Consider the following 14,072-nt stretch of genomic DNA (forward strand, 5'->3'; position numbering starts at 1 on the left):
CAGACACCACAAAGGTTGCCCTCTTTCTACCTAAGAGCTTTGTATAATGAATGGAGGGATAGCATAGGTTGGGATTGAAGAACGCCAATACAAATCTATGAAAGCATGCCATTTACACAGCTGGTAGCAATACAAATTATGATTTAGGTCAACTGACAGATCTATGCAGAGGGACCTGACTATGAAAATTACTGGCCACCAAGCAGGCTGCAGTACTACCTAACTTATTTAATGTAAAAATGAGGGTAAGGCTCTACTTCAAACCTCCATCAGTGCAAATTGGGAGTAAATCCTTTGTTTATCTCCTCCACTTGAGGGCTCTGCAGTAAAGGCAATTGTGCATCTACTTCATCTTGACAAACCATCACCTGCCTTGTTCAAGTATGTGTTCTTCATGAGAAACAGTAAGCAGGGAGCTGTCATGTTTCTTCATAATAAGAGTATAATTGCGAAGATGAAGGATAGAAACTAAGTGCAACACTTTCAGTGTCTTAAAACCCTTTTTTTAAAATCTAAACTGAAACTGTAGTTTTCAAGTTACCATTACCTATCTGATAAGAGTGCTGTGCTAACAGGGAGCTTAAAGGCATGTGGGGAGAAACTCTGTAGCACAAACTATACAAGAAGGCTGAGGGACACCAACAAGACATTAAATGTGTACTTTACATTTAACATTTGTAAACTGATCAGAAGCTAACCTATTGCTAGGACTGCATGTCATGTTCCTTCAAAAGCATCAAATAGCACAGATCCTGAAAACAGTTTTTATGAGAGGCTATTCCTTATGTGAATGCTGTTCACTTAACTGGCTGTAATACAAATGACTGTACAAAGGAATTAATCTGGAGTACGTTGTCTCAGTTATCACATTACAAATTACACTTATGTGTTATCAAGACTTTTCAGGCTGCAAATGGCATGTATGCTATACTTGGTTAACTTCTGCTATATGTCAATACAAAATAGAATCACCACAGTTCTTTCGGAGACTGAATTGGAAACAGGAAACAGTTATACAGTACTTTGCATATCTTGGTGCTGCATGCACAACATTTTATGTGATACAAGAATAACTCTCTCACTGAGTAAATAACTCAAGTGCATGCAAACCTGCACACTCACCTATTCACCAGAGAACTCATAAGCTTTTTCCACCTTTATCATCTTACAGGCAGAAAGACTTCAGAACCTGTTCTCCACCATTTCCAATAAGTTATGCAGCCTTCTGATTGGCATCACATGTGATTATGCTGCACAGCTTTTCTATGTAGTAGGGAAGCTCTGAAAATAATTGCTCCTGTTTTATGACATCAGCCTACAATATCAGGTGTCAGTAATGTAGCAGTAGGGTTGAAACTTCCCACCAATACTCTATTGCATTTTATTGCTGTGAGACAGATGGCAGCAGAGGGACAATCTGACTAAATGGTGTCTAACATGGAAGTGTGTATGAATCAAAGGTCCAAATAGAGGAGGTGAATTCCTCTATTTGGAAAAAAATGGCACCCACTGACATTCACTGATGCATGCTGAACATCTGTGGAGCCCAAACAGTAGATGTGAGCACAGTGAGGTGGTGGGCAGAGCTGGTGGCAGTGACAGTGGGTCACCTCTGCTGGTGCAGATTTTGAGGTATGGAGCATGCAGGCTTTTGTTCATCACTGCTGAAAATGCACAGCTAATGGTAGAGACTGTGTTGAACAAGAGTGTTTTGTAGCTTAGAATCTGCTCTATCAAATAGCACTATTGTTCTCTTTGTACCTGTTGAAGTTTCCATGAAAATAAATAGGAGACATTACTTTTGGAGCAAGCTATGTATGTATGTATCCACTCCTTAGGTATATCTCTTTCTAAGAGGTAGGCAACAAGCTACAGTAGAAGGAAAGGCAAATTACTAGTGCTATAGTGTTGTCTGTAATCAGTCAGCTATAATGAAATACTGCCATTTTTTAAAGGAAGGAGTGACTATACAGATCGTGGCATGACTCCAGGATTTGTATAATGTGTTAAATGGAAAGCTGTTTTAGGTTTCTGCATATCTTGGATGCTCTAACTAGCCTTTAAAGTAATGGCTGAACTCCATTTTCTTTGGGGGAAACATGAAGCATACAAAAACAAAGCCATCTTCTTTGTTCTTTATGAAGCAGAAACATTTTCTCAGTTGCCCTTACTGAAATTTCAGGATCATTTCATCCAAAACCAGCACAAATCTTCACTAGTTATCAAGGGCAATAAGAAAAAGACAAGTCTCTTGTTGGCTACTGTTGGTGTCCTCTTCTGAACTAATTGTTTCATACTGATGGTCTAGGAAGTACTCAGCATATGGTAAGATGTTGCTTAAGATTACTACAGAGTTTGTAATAGGAAAGGTCTATCAATAATCCAAGTCTTCCTTAATCCTTGACAATGATGGGGCAGGCTGGTACGCTCCAAGGAACACACATTCTTTATACAGGTGGATATAGGCCTTCCTTAAACACAATGACAGCCAGATGCTCATGGCATTAGTCTTAGGTTAAGACTGTTTTAAGTTTAGTTTCCTCACTACATTGTGATGCATGTGAGAATCTTACCTGGAGTTTGCTTCAGGCTGTTTCATTTGATCTTGCTTAATTATTTAAAGGTTATTCATAGGAAGCAAAGACCACTTTTTTGAGGAGATCCTAATTCTGAAGTATGAAGCGTACTTGCTTCTGGTTGTGGTTTGAGAACAGCAAAAGGAACAGTATAAAGCAAACAAGTCTGTATTTAACTGCTGTTAAATAGAATGGAAGGGCTCCATATATACTGAATATGTACTGAATTATAAATTTATAAAATATAAAATTACTTACCAAAGGAAGAAACTAAAACAGTATAAGCCCAATCTCAAATCAGATGAAGGTTTTGTTTATGAAAGTAGCATACCACTGGAGTAGTTAATCATAGGGTTTTTCTTAGTTACATGCCATATAAAACTGAAGATTACTGGACTTAATTTTATTTATTTATTTATTTATTTATTGCATTTCCAGTAGAATGTCCTGTATAGTAGATCTCTTTCTTTACCACATGTGAAATGTGAAAAACATTTCTAAAATCTACTGCTACTTCCAACCTATAGCACTGTCTATTCTCTTTAGTTTGTTGCAAATTCAAATGGATTCTTCCAAATGAAAGATAAGAAATGAATGATTATGCTAGTTTTTGTTGTTGTTTTTTCCCCCAAAAATACATACAGAGAATTTCCTCTCTTGTCTCTGCAAGAAGCATCTCTCTTTTTCTGTATTTGGCACAATTTTCTTGTTTCTTTATATCCTTTATATCCTACTTGAGGCTGGTATTTTTACTTCCTCTGCAGTTAATAATACAAGGCACGCTCTTGAGTGGAGTAGTCTTCAGTCAACACAGTAGCAAACATTTTCCTTGTATTAGTGGAGTTAATGGAGGGAATTATCATTCAAATTGCACACTAACAAATACCTGATAGTCAGATAAAAAGATATGACTTCTCAGTTCATTTGTTGCATAAAAAATGAGCAGCTCTCCATATTGACATGGAAATGGAATAAACGGAAGACTATTAACTTCTGGAAGAACAGAAAAAATAATTTTGGTATCTGAGCATAACATGACAAGATTGTTCTAATGGGCTTGTGACAAATCACCACAAAGCTGAGAAGCAACACTCACTATGCAGAAGCTTTCTTCTGAAACCCTGGCCATTACTAGGGCCAGGATACTGGACTAGCTAGACTAATGGTCTAATTTACTACAATAAATCCTTAAAAATGTCTTTTGAAAGTGCTATTCTTGTATTATTATTTTTTCCCCCCGTGGACAGGACTGAAACAGGTGCTCAAATATAACAGTGAATGCCTTAATCAGTGTAAAGGAGGTTTGATGGGAAGTCTCATTTCCAGATGGCAAAATTCTTCTGTTTCATTTGGTGATTTTCAAAGTCGGAGTGACATTGTGCAAGAGAAGAGCGTGCGCTTCTCTAACATGATGGAATTGATTAAAGAAACTATACTCTGTGTGCTTCAGATTACATCCCAGCATCTTCTGTAAATGCAACTAAGAAAATTGTTCTATAAGGTGACCTGCAGTTTATGAATCTATTCATATAGGTAAGTAAGTACAAACCCAAACTGTCTCTCAAAAAAGGAAGAAATCTCCATCTAGAGCAGATTGTGTCTGCACAAGTATATGAGTACTATTTGTAGGTTGTTCTGAAATTAACGCCTCCTAACTACAGTGATACAAAGAGCACAATAACACTACTTGATACAGCAAATTCTCAGCTACAAAATACTACTTTTCAACAGTGACCACCATTACCTATGCATGTTTGCCAGCAATAAACAAGAACCTGCATGCTGCTCTCATAAAAATCTGCATTGCCATCCAGAATGCAGCTTGTCTAACTGTGCTTAGATCTACTGTTTGGTCTCCATGAATGTTCAGCATGCTTCAATGAATGTCAATGGGTGCCATTTTTTTCCAGATGGAGGAATTCATTGCAACACCTTTGCCTCATCCACACTTCCATGTCAGTCACTATTTGGTCAGACTGCCCCTCTGCTACCATCTGTTTCACAGCAACAAAATGTAATGGAATATTGGTGGGAGATTTCAACCTCTACTGCCATACCACCACCATCTGCCTCTGACATAGTGAGCCAACACCATAAAATAGGAGGCATTACTTTCAGAGCAGCCTTCATACACACATTTTTGAAGCTGCAGACATAAAGATTTACATAAAAAGCTCATGTACTATTAAATATATCTTAATGTACTATTAAATGTATTTAATACTCTCCACTAATTGTGTCAGTTGATAAACAGACTTTCTATTTTACCACTCCTATTTTCCTGCCCTCTTTACTCACTTTTATATAACAGATGAATAGTACAATCTGGAAATTAGTTGGAGGATAACTGTTACAGTGGCAGCAGCATGTGTAGAATCTGGTAAACATATACATGACATTAGAGTGCCACTTGGTTTCATTAATTTGAAGTGAGCTTTTGAAGCCTAGTGGTGTACCAGAATAGGAGCACCTCCTATGTTCATGACAAATTCTGATTATCAAAGCTAGTTTGTGGAAAATTGTTATGCAGCACTCGGTTACTGAGCTGTAACCAAGTCACTGAATTGAAAAGATACACGAGAGCTTAAGAGCTTGAACTAGACAATGATACAAGCCTCATTAAAGAAGTCATAAACCACATACAAGATTTTCTTCCTTTCTATCAGAAAATAACTACACTACAGTCAGGACCAAAGAATTCTGTTTTAAGTGCCATTCTGAAGTATCCCAAATTACAGTATAATTTTCTCTTTCAAATAAAATCTATGCTGTTAATTCATTTGTTGATCCCGTTGTTGCACTTTATGTTATTAATTATAAATCTGTCGACCATTTCTTTGATACAACCCTTAACACCAGTAGTTTAAGCTAAGTGCAATTAAACTGTTCAGTTTTATCATTTAATTTAGAAAACAAATTAACAAGAAATTGTGAGCTGTGTCACCTACCATTCTGCTGCAAATGTATGAACCCTGCAAAACTGAATCAGGGCATTTAGTTAGGACTAACTTAGCAAGCCACTGTGATGGTGGAGAATCTGTAGTTCATTGCTGATTTCCAGGACCATTTCCACCAAGTTCTCACCACAGTAATCTCATTCATTCAAAACAGCCTCATTATCTGACAGTCATTTTCAGTACTTTGCTATATACAGCTATTGTGGTCGGATGATTAATAGAAACACTTTTGATAGTCATACTCTTCTGTACACAAGTCCAGGCTTTTATAAATCCAGACCTTTTGGAAAAGTCTACTTGCTAAACTGATGCATGCAACATTAAAACACGGTGCTTTATAAATATGTTGAGTGGACATGCAAAAAGATGCATGCACCATAATGAACCATGATGCATGCAGAAGTGTTTTATTGTGATTACTAAGGCAGAGCTTTTTTTTTTTTTCTTTCCTACTGTTTTACTTCATTTGAAAGCATCGTGTACATTTCAGCAATGTGATGAAATAATCACCTCTTTAAACATGACTCCTCAGAGATGCAGAGGACCTAGAGATTTATGCACACAAAGTGAAAAGCAGAAGTGCTAGCAGTGGCTCTATGCCAATCATGCTGAAGATGAAAGTAGATTAACTGCTCCTCTACAGCAGCTGACCACAAACTTCAAAAGTCCATGTGCCATCTGCAGGTACCAGAGTTTAGCATGCTCTGATCATGTCCATGTGAAATAGTGGCTTATGTTAAGTTTTGCATCTCTCTTCTGTTAAACAGATCTCTCAGAAGAGTGATATCTCAAAATTATTTAACAATGATATAAGAACTTTTAGAAATTCTTTTTGTGTGCAAAAATCTCAATAAAGTTTCTACCTTTATATCAGGAAAAAAAACCACAAAGAAACACCTCCAAAAGAAAGAATTTAACAAATGAAAAAAAGCCAAGAGTACTTATTGTACTCGGAGATCTCATCAAGCTCAATGTCACTTCTGTTTGAGGAAACGAGATACAGATTTGATCCTTTACGATTAACTCGTTTTTCTTCTTGTGCTCATTCACTTGAGGCGACAGATTTCAAAATGAACAGATGGATGCAGCTGGGCATAAAGACAAAATCTGTTACCCACTTCTCACCTCATGGCTGAGAATATTTTATATACCAGTAATTTGCAGGATGCAGACAGTGAATAGATGGCATATTAGGTGTAGCCAGCTAAAACCAACTTCTGTAGAGTATATTTTGAATGTAACAGGAATTCTGTGTTTTGACTGGTACGGCTGTCCAAAGTAGAAGCTGATCCAAGTTTGATGATGTATGTTAGAACATATGGGAACTCTTCTTGAACTGTATTTGTTTCAAAATTTTCTATGTATTCCATCATATTCTCATAACATGTCTTCATTCTCCCTTCTGTGGTATTTCTCTGGAACACTTTGGGCAGATGAAAAGTGTTCTTCCTAAGAATATAAGCCAACTTGTTAGGAAAGCTGGAATTATTACCATAGTGCTCGGCTTGTTTAACATGACTATGAAAGTTTTCTTATCTGACAGCACCACAGAAGAACCTTTTTTTACATTTAACTGTTTCTCTAATTGATGCTGCTGTAAATAAGAATACAATTTCTCAGAATTATCTTTTTCATCTTTACATTTATGAACTCAAAAAGACTTCCATTAGAAGTGCTCAACTATTTTATTGAAGTTACCATAAGATCTGTCAAATGCCTTAATGTATCTGGATTACATGTACTTTACTCCACTGCTTTCATGGACTGTTTCAGAAGGGTCCCCGTCATATGCAAAGACAGAATGACAAAAGAGTGGGAATGTTAGAAAAAGAAGTGGGGGATGTAACAGGAAAAGGCCCCATACTGTAGAAGCCAGGTGCTTATGCACTGTGAAGCACATTCCTACATGAAAGCATTACATCATTGACGGCTGGATCTGCATCACATATTTCCACTGCTTGTGTATATTCAACTGCAAACACTCGTGAACTACAGTGATATTTTTCATTAAGACTGAAAGAAAAGGAACACATTTTTGACAGTAGCTGCTGGTCTTTAGGTGCCATGCCACTGTACTAGCCAGTGAGCACTTTGGTGCTGCTGCTGGTAGAATGCTGTCTTGGTGTAAATTGAAATGTTAAAGGATTCCGTTTTTTTTTAGGGCAACTGGTTCTGGACACTTATTTCCCCAGTGTCTGAAGACAAAAACATGATGCTTAGGTGTTCATAGTAGTACCAGTATTCACTCTAAGTCCAGAGGAGTGTGTTAAGAAAGAATCTGTGAACTGCTGGTTTCCATTAATTAGTAAGTTATTCCTGGCTATTTTATTAGCTGAGGATAATGAACCTTAGAGATTCAATTCCAATACTTACCAGAAATTCACTAGATTTTCTGGGAAGTTGAATGGGATTTCAATACTAAAGATAGTAACTTCTATTTTATCTTCTTTCTTAGTCTATATGGATTCACTGACAAGTTTTTACTTTTGGAGTGGAAAATATTCAGCAATTTAGTCAGGCTGAAATAACGTGTCTGGAGATTACACTGCACAATACAATAATCAATGCCAAAAGCATTGCTGATCAGTAGGTATGATTGTAGATATTCACTGGTGACTCTGAATACATTTTAGCAGTTATTTCTTTCTCAGAGCAGTCACAAAGTATGTGAATTTGCTTTTCCAGACATATCTGATACATGGTGTCGTGGCATAGTTATAATGGAATTCCTTACCTTATTACCATTTTGATTTAGCTTCAATTTTAAGTAAGAGTGTAAGAGCTAAATTAATCCTCACTGTAAATTAGAGTAATTGCCCTTGAACTACAGTAGGCATGACTCTATTTCTACAGGTAGAAAAGCAGTCCCCAAAGGCAGTGCCTCAAAACAAAGGTTTTCTGTGAAAAGCACTGCCTTTTACAGAATCAAAACTTAGTCATGTGGAAAAATGTCTCTTTAGGAGAAAACTGGCCCGGAACCCACAGGTCAGGGACAACACCAAAGAGCCTTCTAAAAGTTTTCCTTGTAATCAGCTATGTCTTAAATAGTTGCTTTTAAAGAAATGTCATATGAAGTACAACAGTTATTTTTGTACACTGAAACATACAAATTCTAAAAGATGAGTAAAATATAGCTTATTAAATCTAAGTGGAAAGAAGGAACAGAAGAAAGACTTATCTTGTTCCAATTGAACTGTTTTTTTTTTTGACAGCTGTTAACAGAAGAAACTACAACTTCATTTCTATCTGTAGTACTTAGCTATATTCTTTCAAGCACAAAGATGTTTTTCATGCCAGAGAATGGACCACAGTGTTTTTGCCTGCTTCAGAAACAGGAACATTTTTTTCATTGGCTCCTGCTACAAGTAGCAGGGCCTTTTTTTTTTTTTAATAGCCTCTTTTTTTTTTTTTTTTTTTTTGGCCTAGCACAGCTTAGAAGAACGCAAAGACTCATTTAGTATTTTTGCCCTCTAGATAGGCTGTCAGAAATGATACGTGATCAGAATTGTATAAGGAATTTCTAGTTTACCAGGTACTGTTAAATTCCAGCTTCCGAGCCACTTCTGATAAGGGCAGACGTGTTCTACACATTAAATTAAAATATTTTAAAGCTACAGGTGCTTGTCAGCTAATTGCAGTTAAGTTTTTGGGACATGCAGAATACAGCACAAGATGCTAGTGAGCTGTTCTCTATAGTCAATTTAACGAGGAAGATCTAGATCTATGACAATATGTTTTCAGCATAACCAACCAATTGCTAAACAAGAATGAGTCTTTTGAAGGCTAAGGCTATGACAGATTGATTCAGTAATAAACATAAACTTATTTTTACAGTATGCAAAGCAAATGTTAACAGAGATACAATTTAATCCTGCAACGTTTTCTGATTAAAAAAAACAGGATAATTAACCTCAGTGAGAATCCTCACATGACTGAAATTTTCAGTTATTAGCCTTCAATAGGCTTTTCATTATTTTTCGTCCCATTTTTAATTCCTACATGAATCACACAATAGAAACTATTTTTAAATTTTTGTTCATGGAGAAAATTACAGATGGTTTACTCTCCCTTTGGCTTACCTTTGATAGGAGATAAAATTCCGTAAATTAATAGGTATTATTAAGTCTTAATAAGACCTAGTATATAACTTCATAGCGGACTCTTTAGAAATTTCTCAGACATTCCAGTTAGCCTGCTCTGGAGATGATCAGCATGGTAATGGAAAAATAAGCATGCAGAAAAATAAGTAATGAAGAATCATAACAGTGACTTCTCTAGAGTAGTACTTGTACTTCACTATAGCTGTAAGTGGTTTTATTCCTAATTTGCTCTGTTTTGAAGGATAAAGGTGTCTCCTACTACTGATGAGTAATATAAACATTCTTGCTATTAACAGAAATGTAATTCCATCAGCACTGTGGAGCCACGGATGCACTGGTGCATAAATATTTAACGGACGGAATGAAATATCAGTTGCTCCTCTATGGGCAACCATTGGTAAAATCTGTGCTCAAAGCTCTGCACTGACAAGACACCTTGTCGAGTCTGCCTGTGAACATGCATGTGCCTCCACGTCCCAAGTGTTTTAAAAACGGTGCTCACCAATCTGGTAGGCCTGTCTCCGCAGTGTTCTGGAAGCTCTGTGTCCCTTCTTCTTTAAAAACATCTGGCTTCCTGAGGGTAAAGGAAGCAGAAGGGGTATAATAAAGAGCCTGGGAAGGAGAGAGGCTCCTGGGGTGAAAGTAATGCTCTCTGCCCAGCTATGTCGCCTGGGTAGCTCTGAATACTCAAAATAATCATGGGAAATACTTCATCCCCGTGAGGCCAGCCAACACAGTGAAAGGGTTATAAGGGAACACAGTTCTATGATAGTTGGGACAGGCTCCTCACATGGATGAAGACTGAAGTTATGGAAAGGCTAGAGTCTACTGGGTATGCCAACGCTATAGTTCATCTTTCCTTGCAGAAGCTATGGAGAAACTTCTCTACTCTTGACTTTGAGGCAAAACAAAATGAAGCATTAAAGAGCCTGACATTTAGGAAGGAGGATCACAGAAAACGGAAGAAGGGCCCTGTTAAAATGTTTTACTTGTACCTGCTTAAAATGGAAAACAGGATAAAGAAAATTTGGTGCAAATAGAAATCTATAGCACTTTGTGGTATATTAAATTATAATGCAGAGAGCTTTCTGGCTTCCTATTCTGGAAAATGGTCTCAGGGCATATTAAATGTCACTTTCTAGACTACAAAGGAGAAAGGGCTCTATTTATCCTATTTTTATATTTTCATGGTCAGTAGGGATGCCACTTCGTTAATGAGAAGCTCCATTCTACTCCATGAGGCAAGATTAGAAAAAAATATCCCAAATTGAAAAAGTTACAGGACTTTTAAAAAATATAGTTAGGACTACATTTAAAACAATGTTTTGCTATGAATTCCTATTCTCATGAAGCCATCATTTCCTTTTATATATACCTCTTCCAAGTCAATTTCACTGGGAAGAAATCATTTTTAGGTACCTGAAATACATGTTCTATACTCTTTTGATAAAGACAAGTACTTTTATATTCTCTAGGCAGTAAAGGACTTTGATATTTCTCTAATTGTCTCGAAATATTAGACAATTGCATGTAAAATGTAAAATAATAAAATTGACATGACGATTTATGTATGTATTAAAAAATGAAAATAAAATGTTCAAGGTTGAAATGGATTCAGTGATGAACAGTCATTGTGCAATCCCTGAGCCCTTTATTTTCAGCAGATCGGAGCCTTAAAAACTTCCCCCAGATCCTGTCTCAGGCTCAGCTGATCTTGCACATAGAAGCTGCAGTTTATCATTTCAAAAGTAACATCTGTGCACACAAAGATCCTGCATGATGGACGGATGTGAACACAAGACTGGGCCAATATGACTGTACTGTGTTACACTGTTAAGGATACAGACTGACATTATTAATGTGGAGTCTGAAATCTTCTTTTTCACCTTTGTAAGTCCATGCCTGGTTTCTCCTCATAGGTCATTACAGAAAGGGTCTCTCGGATCAGATGCTTACTAAAGTTGTTTGGCAGTTATGGAAAAATATTAAAAGCATTCAGGTTGTAAGTTTAGTTGTCAGTCTCTTTCTGTCAGATTTCTTAAGATAGCCATTTTCTGAAATGGCTTCAGTTCAGCATTTCTTCGTCTATTCATTGTCAGAGAACAAAGTCAGTCTTTCATTCTTGGTATATGGTCACTGTATCTCAGGAAGTGATACAAAAGACTTTCATAGGCAATCCCAGCTTTTGCTTTAATCATCATATGGAAAGCAGTTTCAAACATAAAGAAATTTTTCTGGCAAGCTGTGAAATCTAAATAATACTTAAGCAGTCACAAAGATCTTCTACAAGAAGCTCACCTGACTCTATAGATGTGCCCAAGTGATACAGTGAATTACAACTGGTTTTATTTTTCTCCAATAAATACAGTTCCAAGTTCTTTCAATTGCAAATATGGGAGGACTTTCACTGTGTTTTGTCCTCTTTATCTATTTGTTGTCCAGTGTCATGCTCTAATATTGTCTTATCACTCTAGAAAAGCTAATTCAGAAAGAAGCCCTGGACTCCATTGTGGACAATTACAAGAATGACACACAGTTCTGCATTAGCCTAGCACTAGTCACCTCTACAGAATAAATTTTACTTTGCGTCACACAATGAAGTTTCCTACTAGTAAAGATGATTCCCTGGGTTCACAATGCCCACTTCATGAAGTTCTTTTTTTCACTTATGGCTTGGCTCAGATGCTTCTTTGTGCTTCCAGATTCCAATACGTGAATTAGATGAGACTACTTGTTACATATGACAAAGTATCTGAAGTTTGCCCTACTGATTATTACTGATTGTGACAGATATTAAATGTTTATGCTTGAAAAACAGAATATTCTTTTGACAGATGAAAGAGTGGACCTTGCTTTCTGAACTACCTTCAAACCACTAGTAGGCATCCCTAGATTCATCAGGCTATGCCCACACTTCATGATGCCATCATTTGAACAGATCTAGAACTCGAGCCAATTCAGCAAAAAAAAAAAATTACAATACTTGAATCATTTCCTTTTCTACAACGGTCCTTTGTTAAATCAAATTAAGAATTATAACACATTTGTATTTCAATTCAAAGTGTACTTGACTGTACCCAAGAAGGACATTAAACCGGTGCAGAGAAGAAGCTAGGATACTGTGTCTGAATTAATACTGCCTATAACTCATATTCTAACTCATATAATGATATATGTCAAGTCAATCTTGCATGCAAAATTTTAGAGCAGTTTCCCTCTCTTCTCCCCCGACTCCAGATGTTCCATCTGAATTATAATGCTGGTAGTTACATGCAACCTACACAACTAGAAAAGACTTAAACCTCGTTATGGATGACAGATACAAAATTCAAACAGACTCAAGTAGACTATATTCTTGAACGAGTCGGGTCTTAGTTATCCTCCTGAACATGAAGACACTCTTTCAAAGATTGTATTTTGGAATATCGTATAGTAATATCAGAACAAGAAAGGTGATTTTTAAGGAGTTTACCTGCCTCTTAGGAGCTCTGTGTCAACCAATGTATCACAAAAGAGAGGTATATAAATGAGAAAAAAATAACATCTAATGCAGATGAGCTCCCATATGCAAATTTTATATTGTGTGATAAAGAAAAAACACTGCTGATTTTATAATTGTTCTGATCAGTTTCTAAAGCAACAGAGCAGATAAAGTGAATTTCCTACATTTCTCTTCTGAATGAAGAAGATATTCTTCCTATCTCTATTGTGCAATCACAAGCCCATAAATGAAAATGTGGCTGGAAGCAGCTAATGTTATTAATATGTCTCTGAGAAAAGATGATAAGCAAATTCAAAAACAGAGAAAAGAATGCAGAGAAGGGAAAAATGAACTCAAAGGTAAAAACATATGAGGAAACTGAATTCATTACAAATGTCATCAAAATTCTTCAGCCAATTGAATAAAATGAATCTCTCATTGATAGAAATCTGTCCAAATGGAAGATGGCTTTCTAAACTTTAGACATACTCTATAGCAGGTTTTAATATGGCTAAACATCACTGTTTTAAATAAACAGTGGTCACAAAGAAGACCAGAAATGAAAGGCAGACACAAAAATATCCTGATCATTGGGTTAATAGAGCTCTACAGCTCAGAACTGAGATGAACACTTGTTTTATCAATAGTTTCCACAGAACCAAATAATTTCAGAAACTATAAGCAAAGGAAAAAGAAATTAGAAGCCTTTTTTAACCTGGTCTTTCTACATGAGACAACAGACAAGAGTACACTGGAGTGTCAGTTTTAACTGGTCAGCTGATCTGTAATTTTTAGCAAGTTATTCAGACAAAGACACAGGTACAGCAGCTAAAACAACATCAGAAGGGTTCTCCCTTCTTTGACTTTGAGTAGTTTTGTGGGAATATCTTCCATTTCAACCTCAGAGATGTGCGTTCTTCAGACAGTTTGGTTTTCATGTGTTAAGACCACAGACAGA

At 36.5% G+C, this 14,072-nt stretch overlaps 1 protein-coding gene across 13 annotated transcripts in view; it reads right to left on the bottom strand.

Annotated features, from left to right (window-relative positions):
* Positions 1-14,072, bottom strand: part of GPHN (gephyrin) — a 261,257-nt gene that overhangs the window by 7,756 nt on the left and 239,429 nt on the right. For 6 of the 13 annotated variants that reach the window (XM_052695195.1, XM_052695192.1, XM_052695194.1 and 3 more), the window contains one exon: positions 10,136-10,207. The exons of the other annotated variants lie outside the window; for them this stretch is intronic. In XM_052695195.1, coding sequence (XP_052551155.1) covers positions 10,136-10,207 — 72 coding nt within the window. The remainder of the gene's footprint in view (positions 1-10,135; positions 10,208-14,072) is intronic. 13 annotated transcript variants of the gene reach the window in all.

Source organism: Tympanuchus pallidicinctus, unplaced genomic scaffold (assembly GCF_026119805.1).
Source record: "Tympanuchus pallidicinctus isolate F22 unplaced genomic scaffold, pur_lepc_1.0 scaffold3, whole genome shotgun sequence".
Classification (NCBI taxonomy): Eukaryota; Metazoa; Chordata; class Aves; order Galliformes; family Phasianidae; genus Tympanuchus; species Tympanuchus pallidicinctus.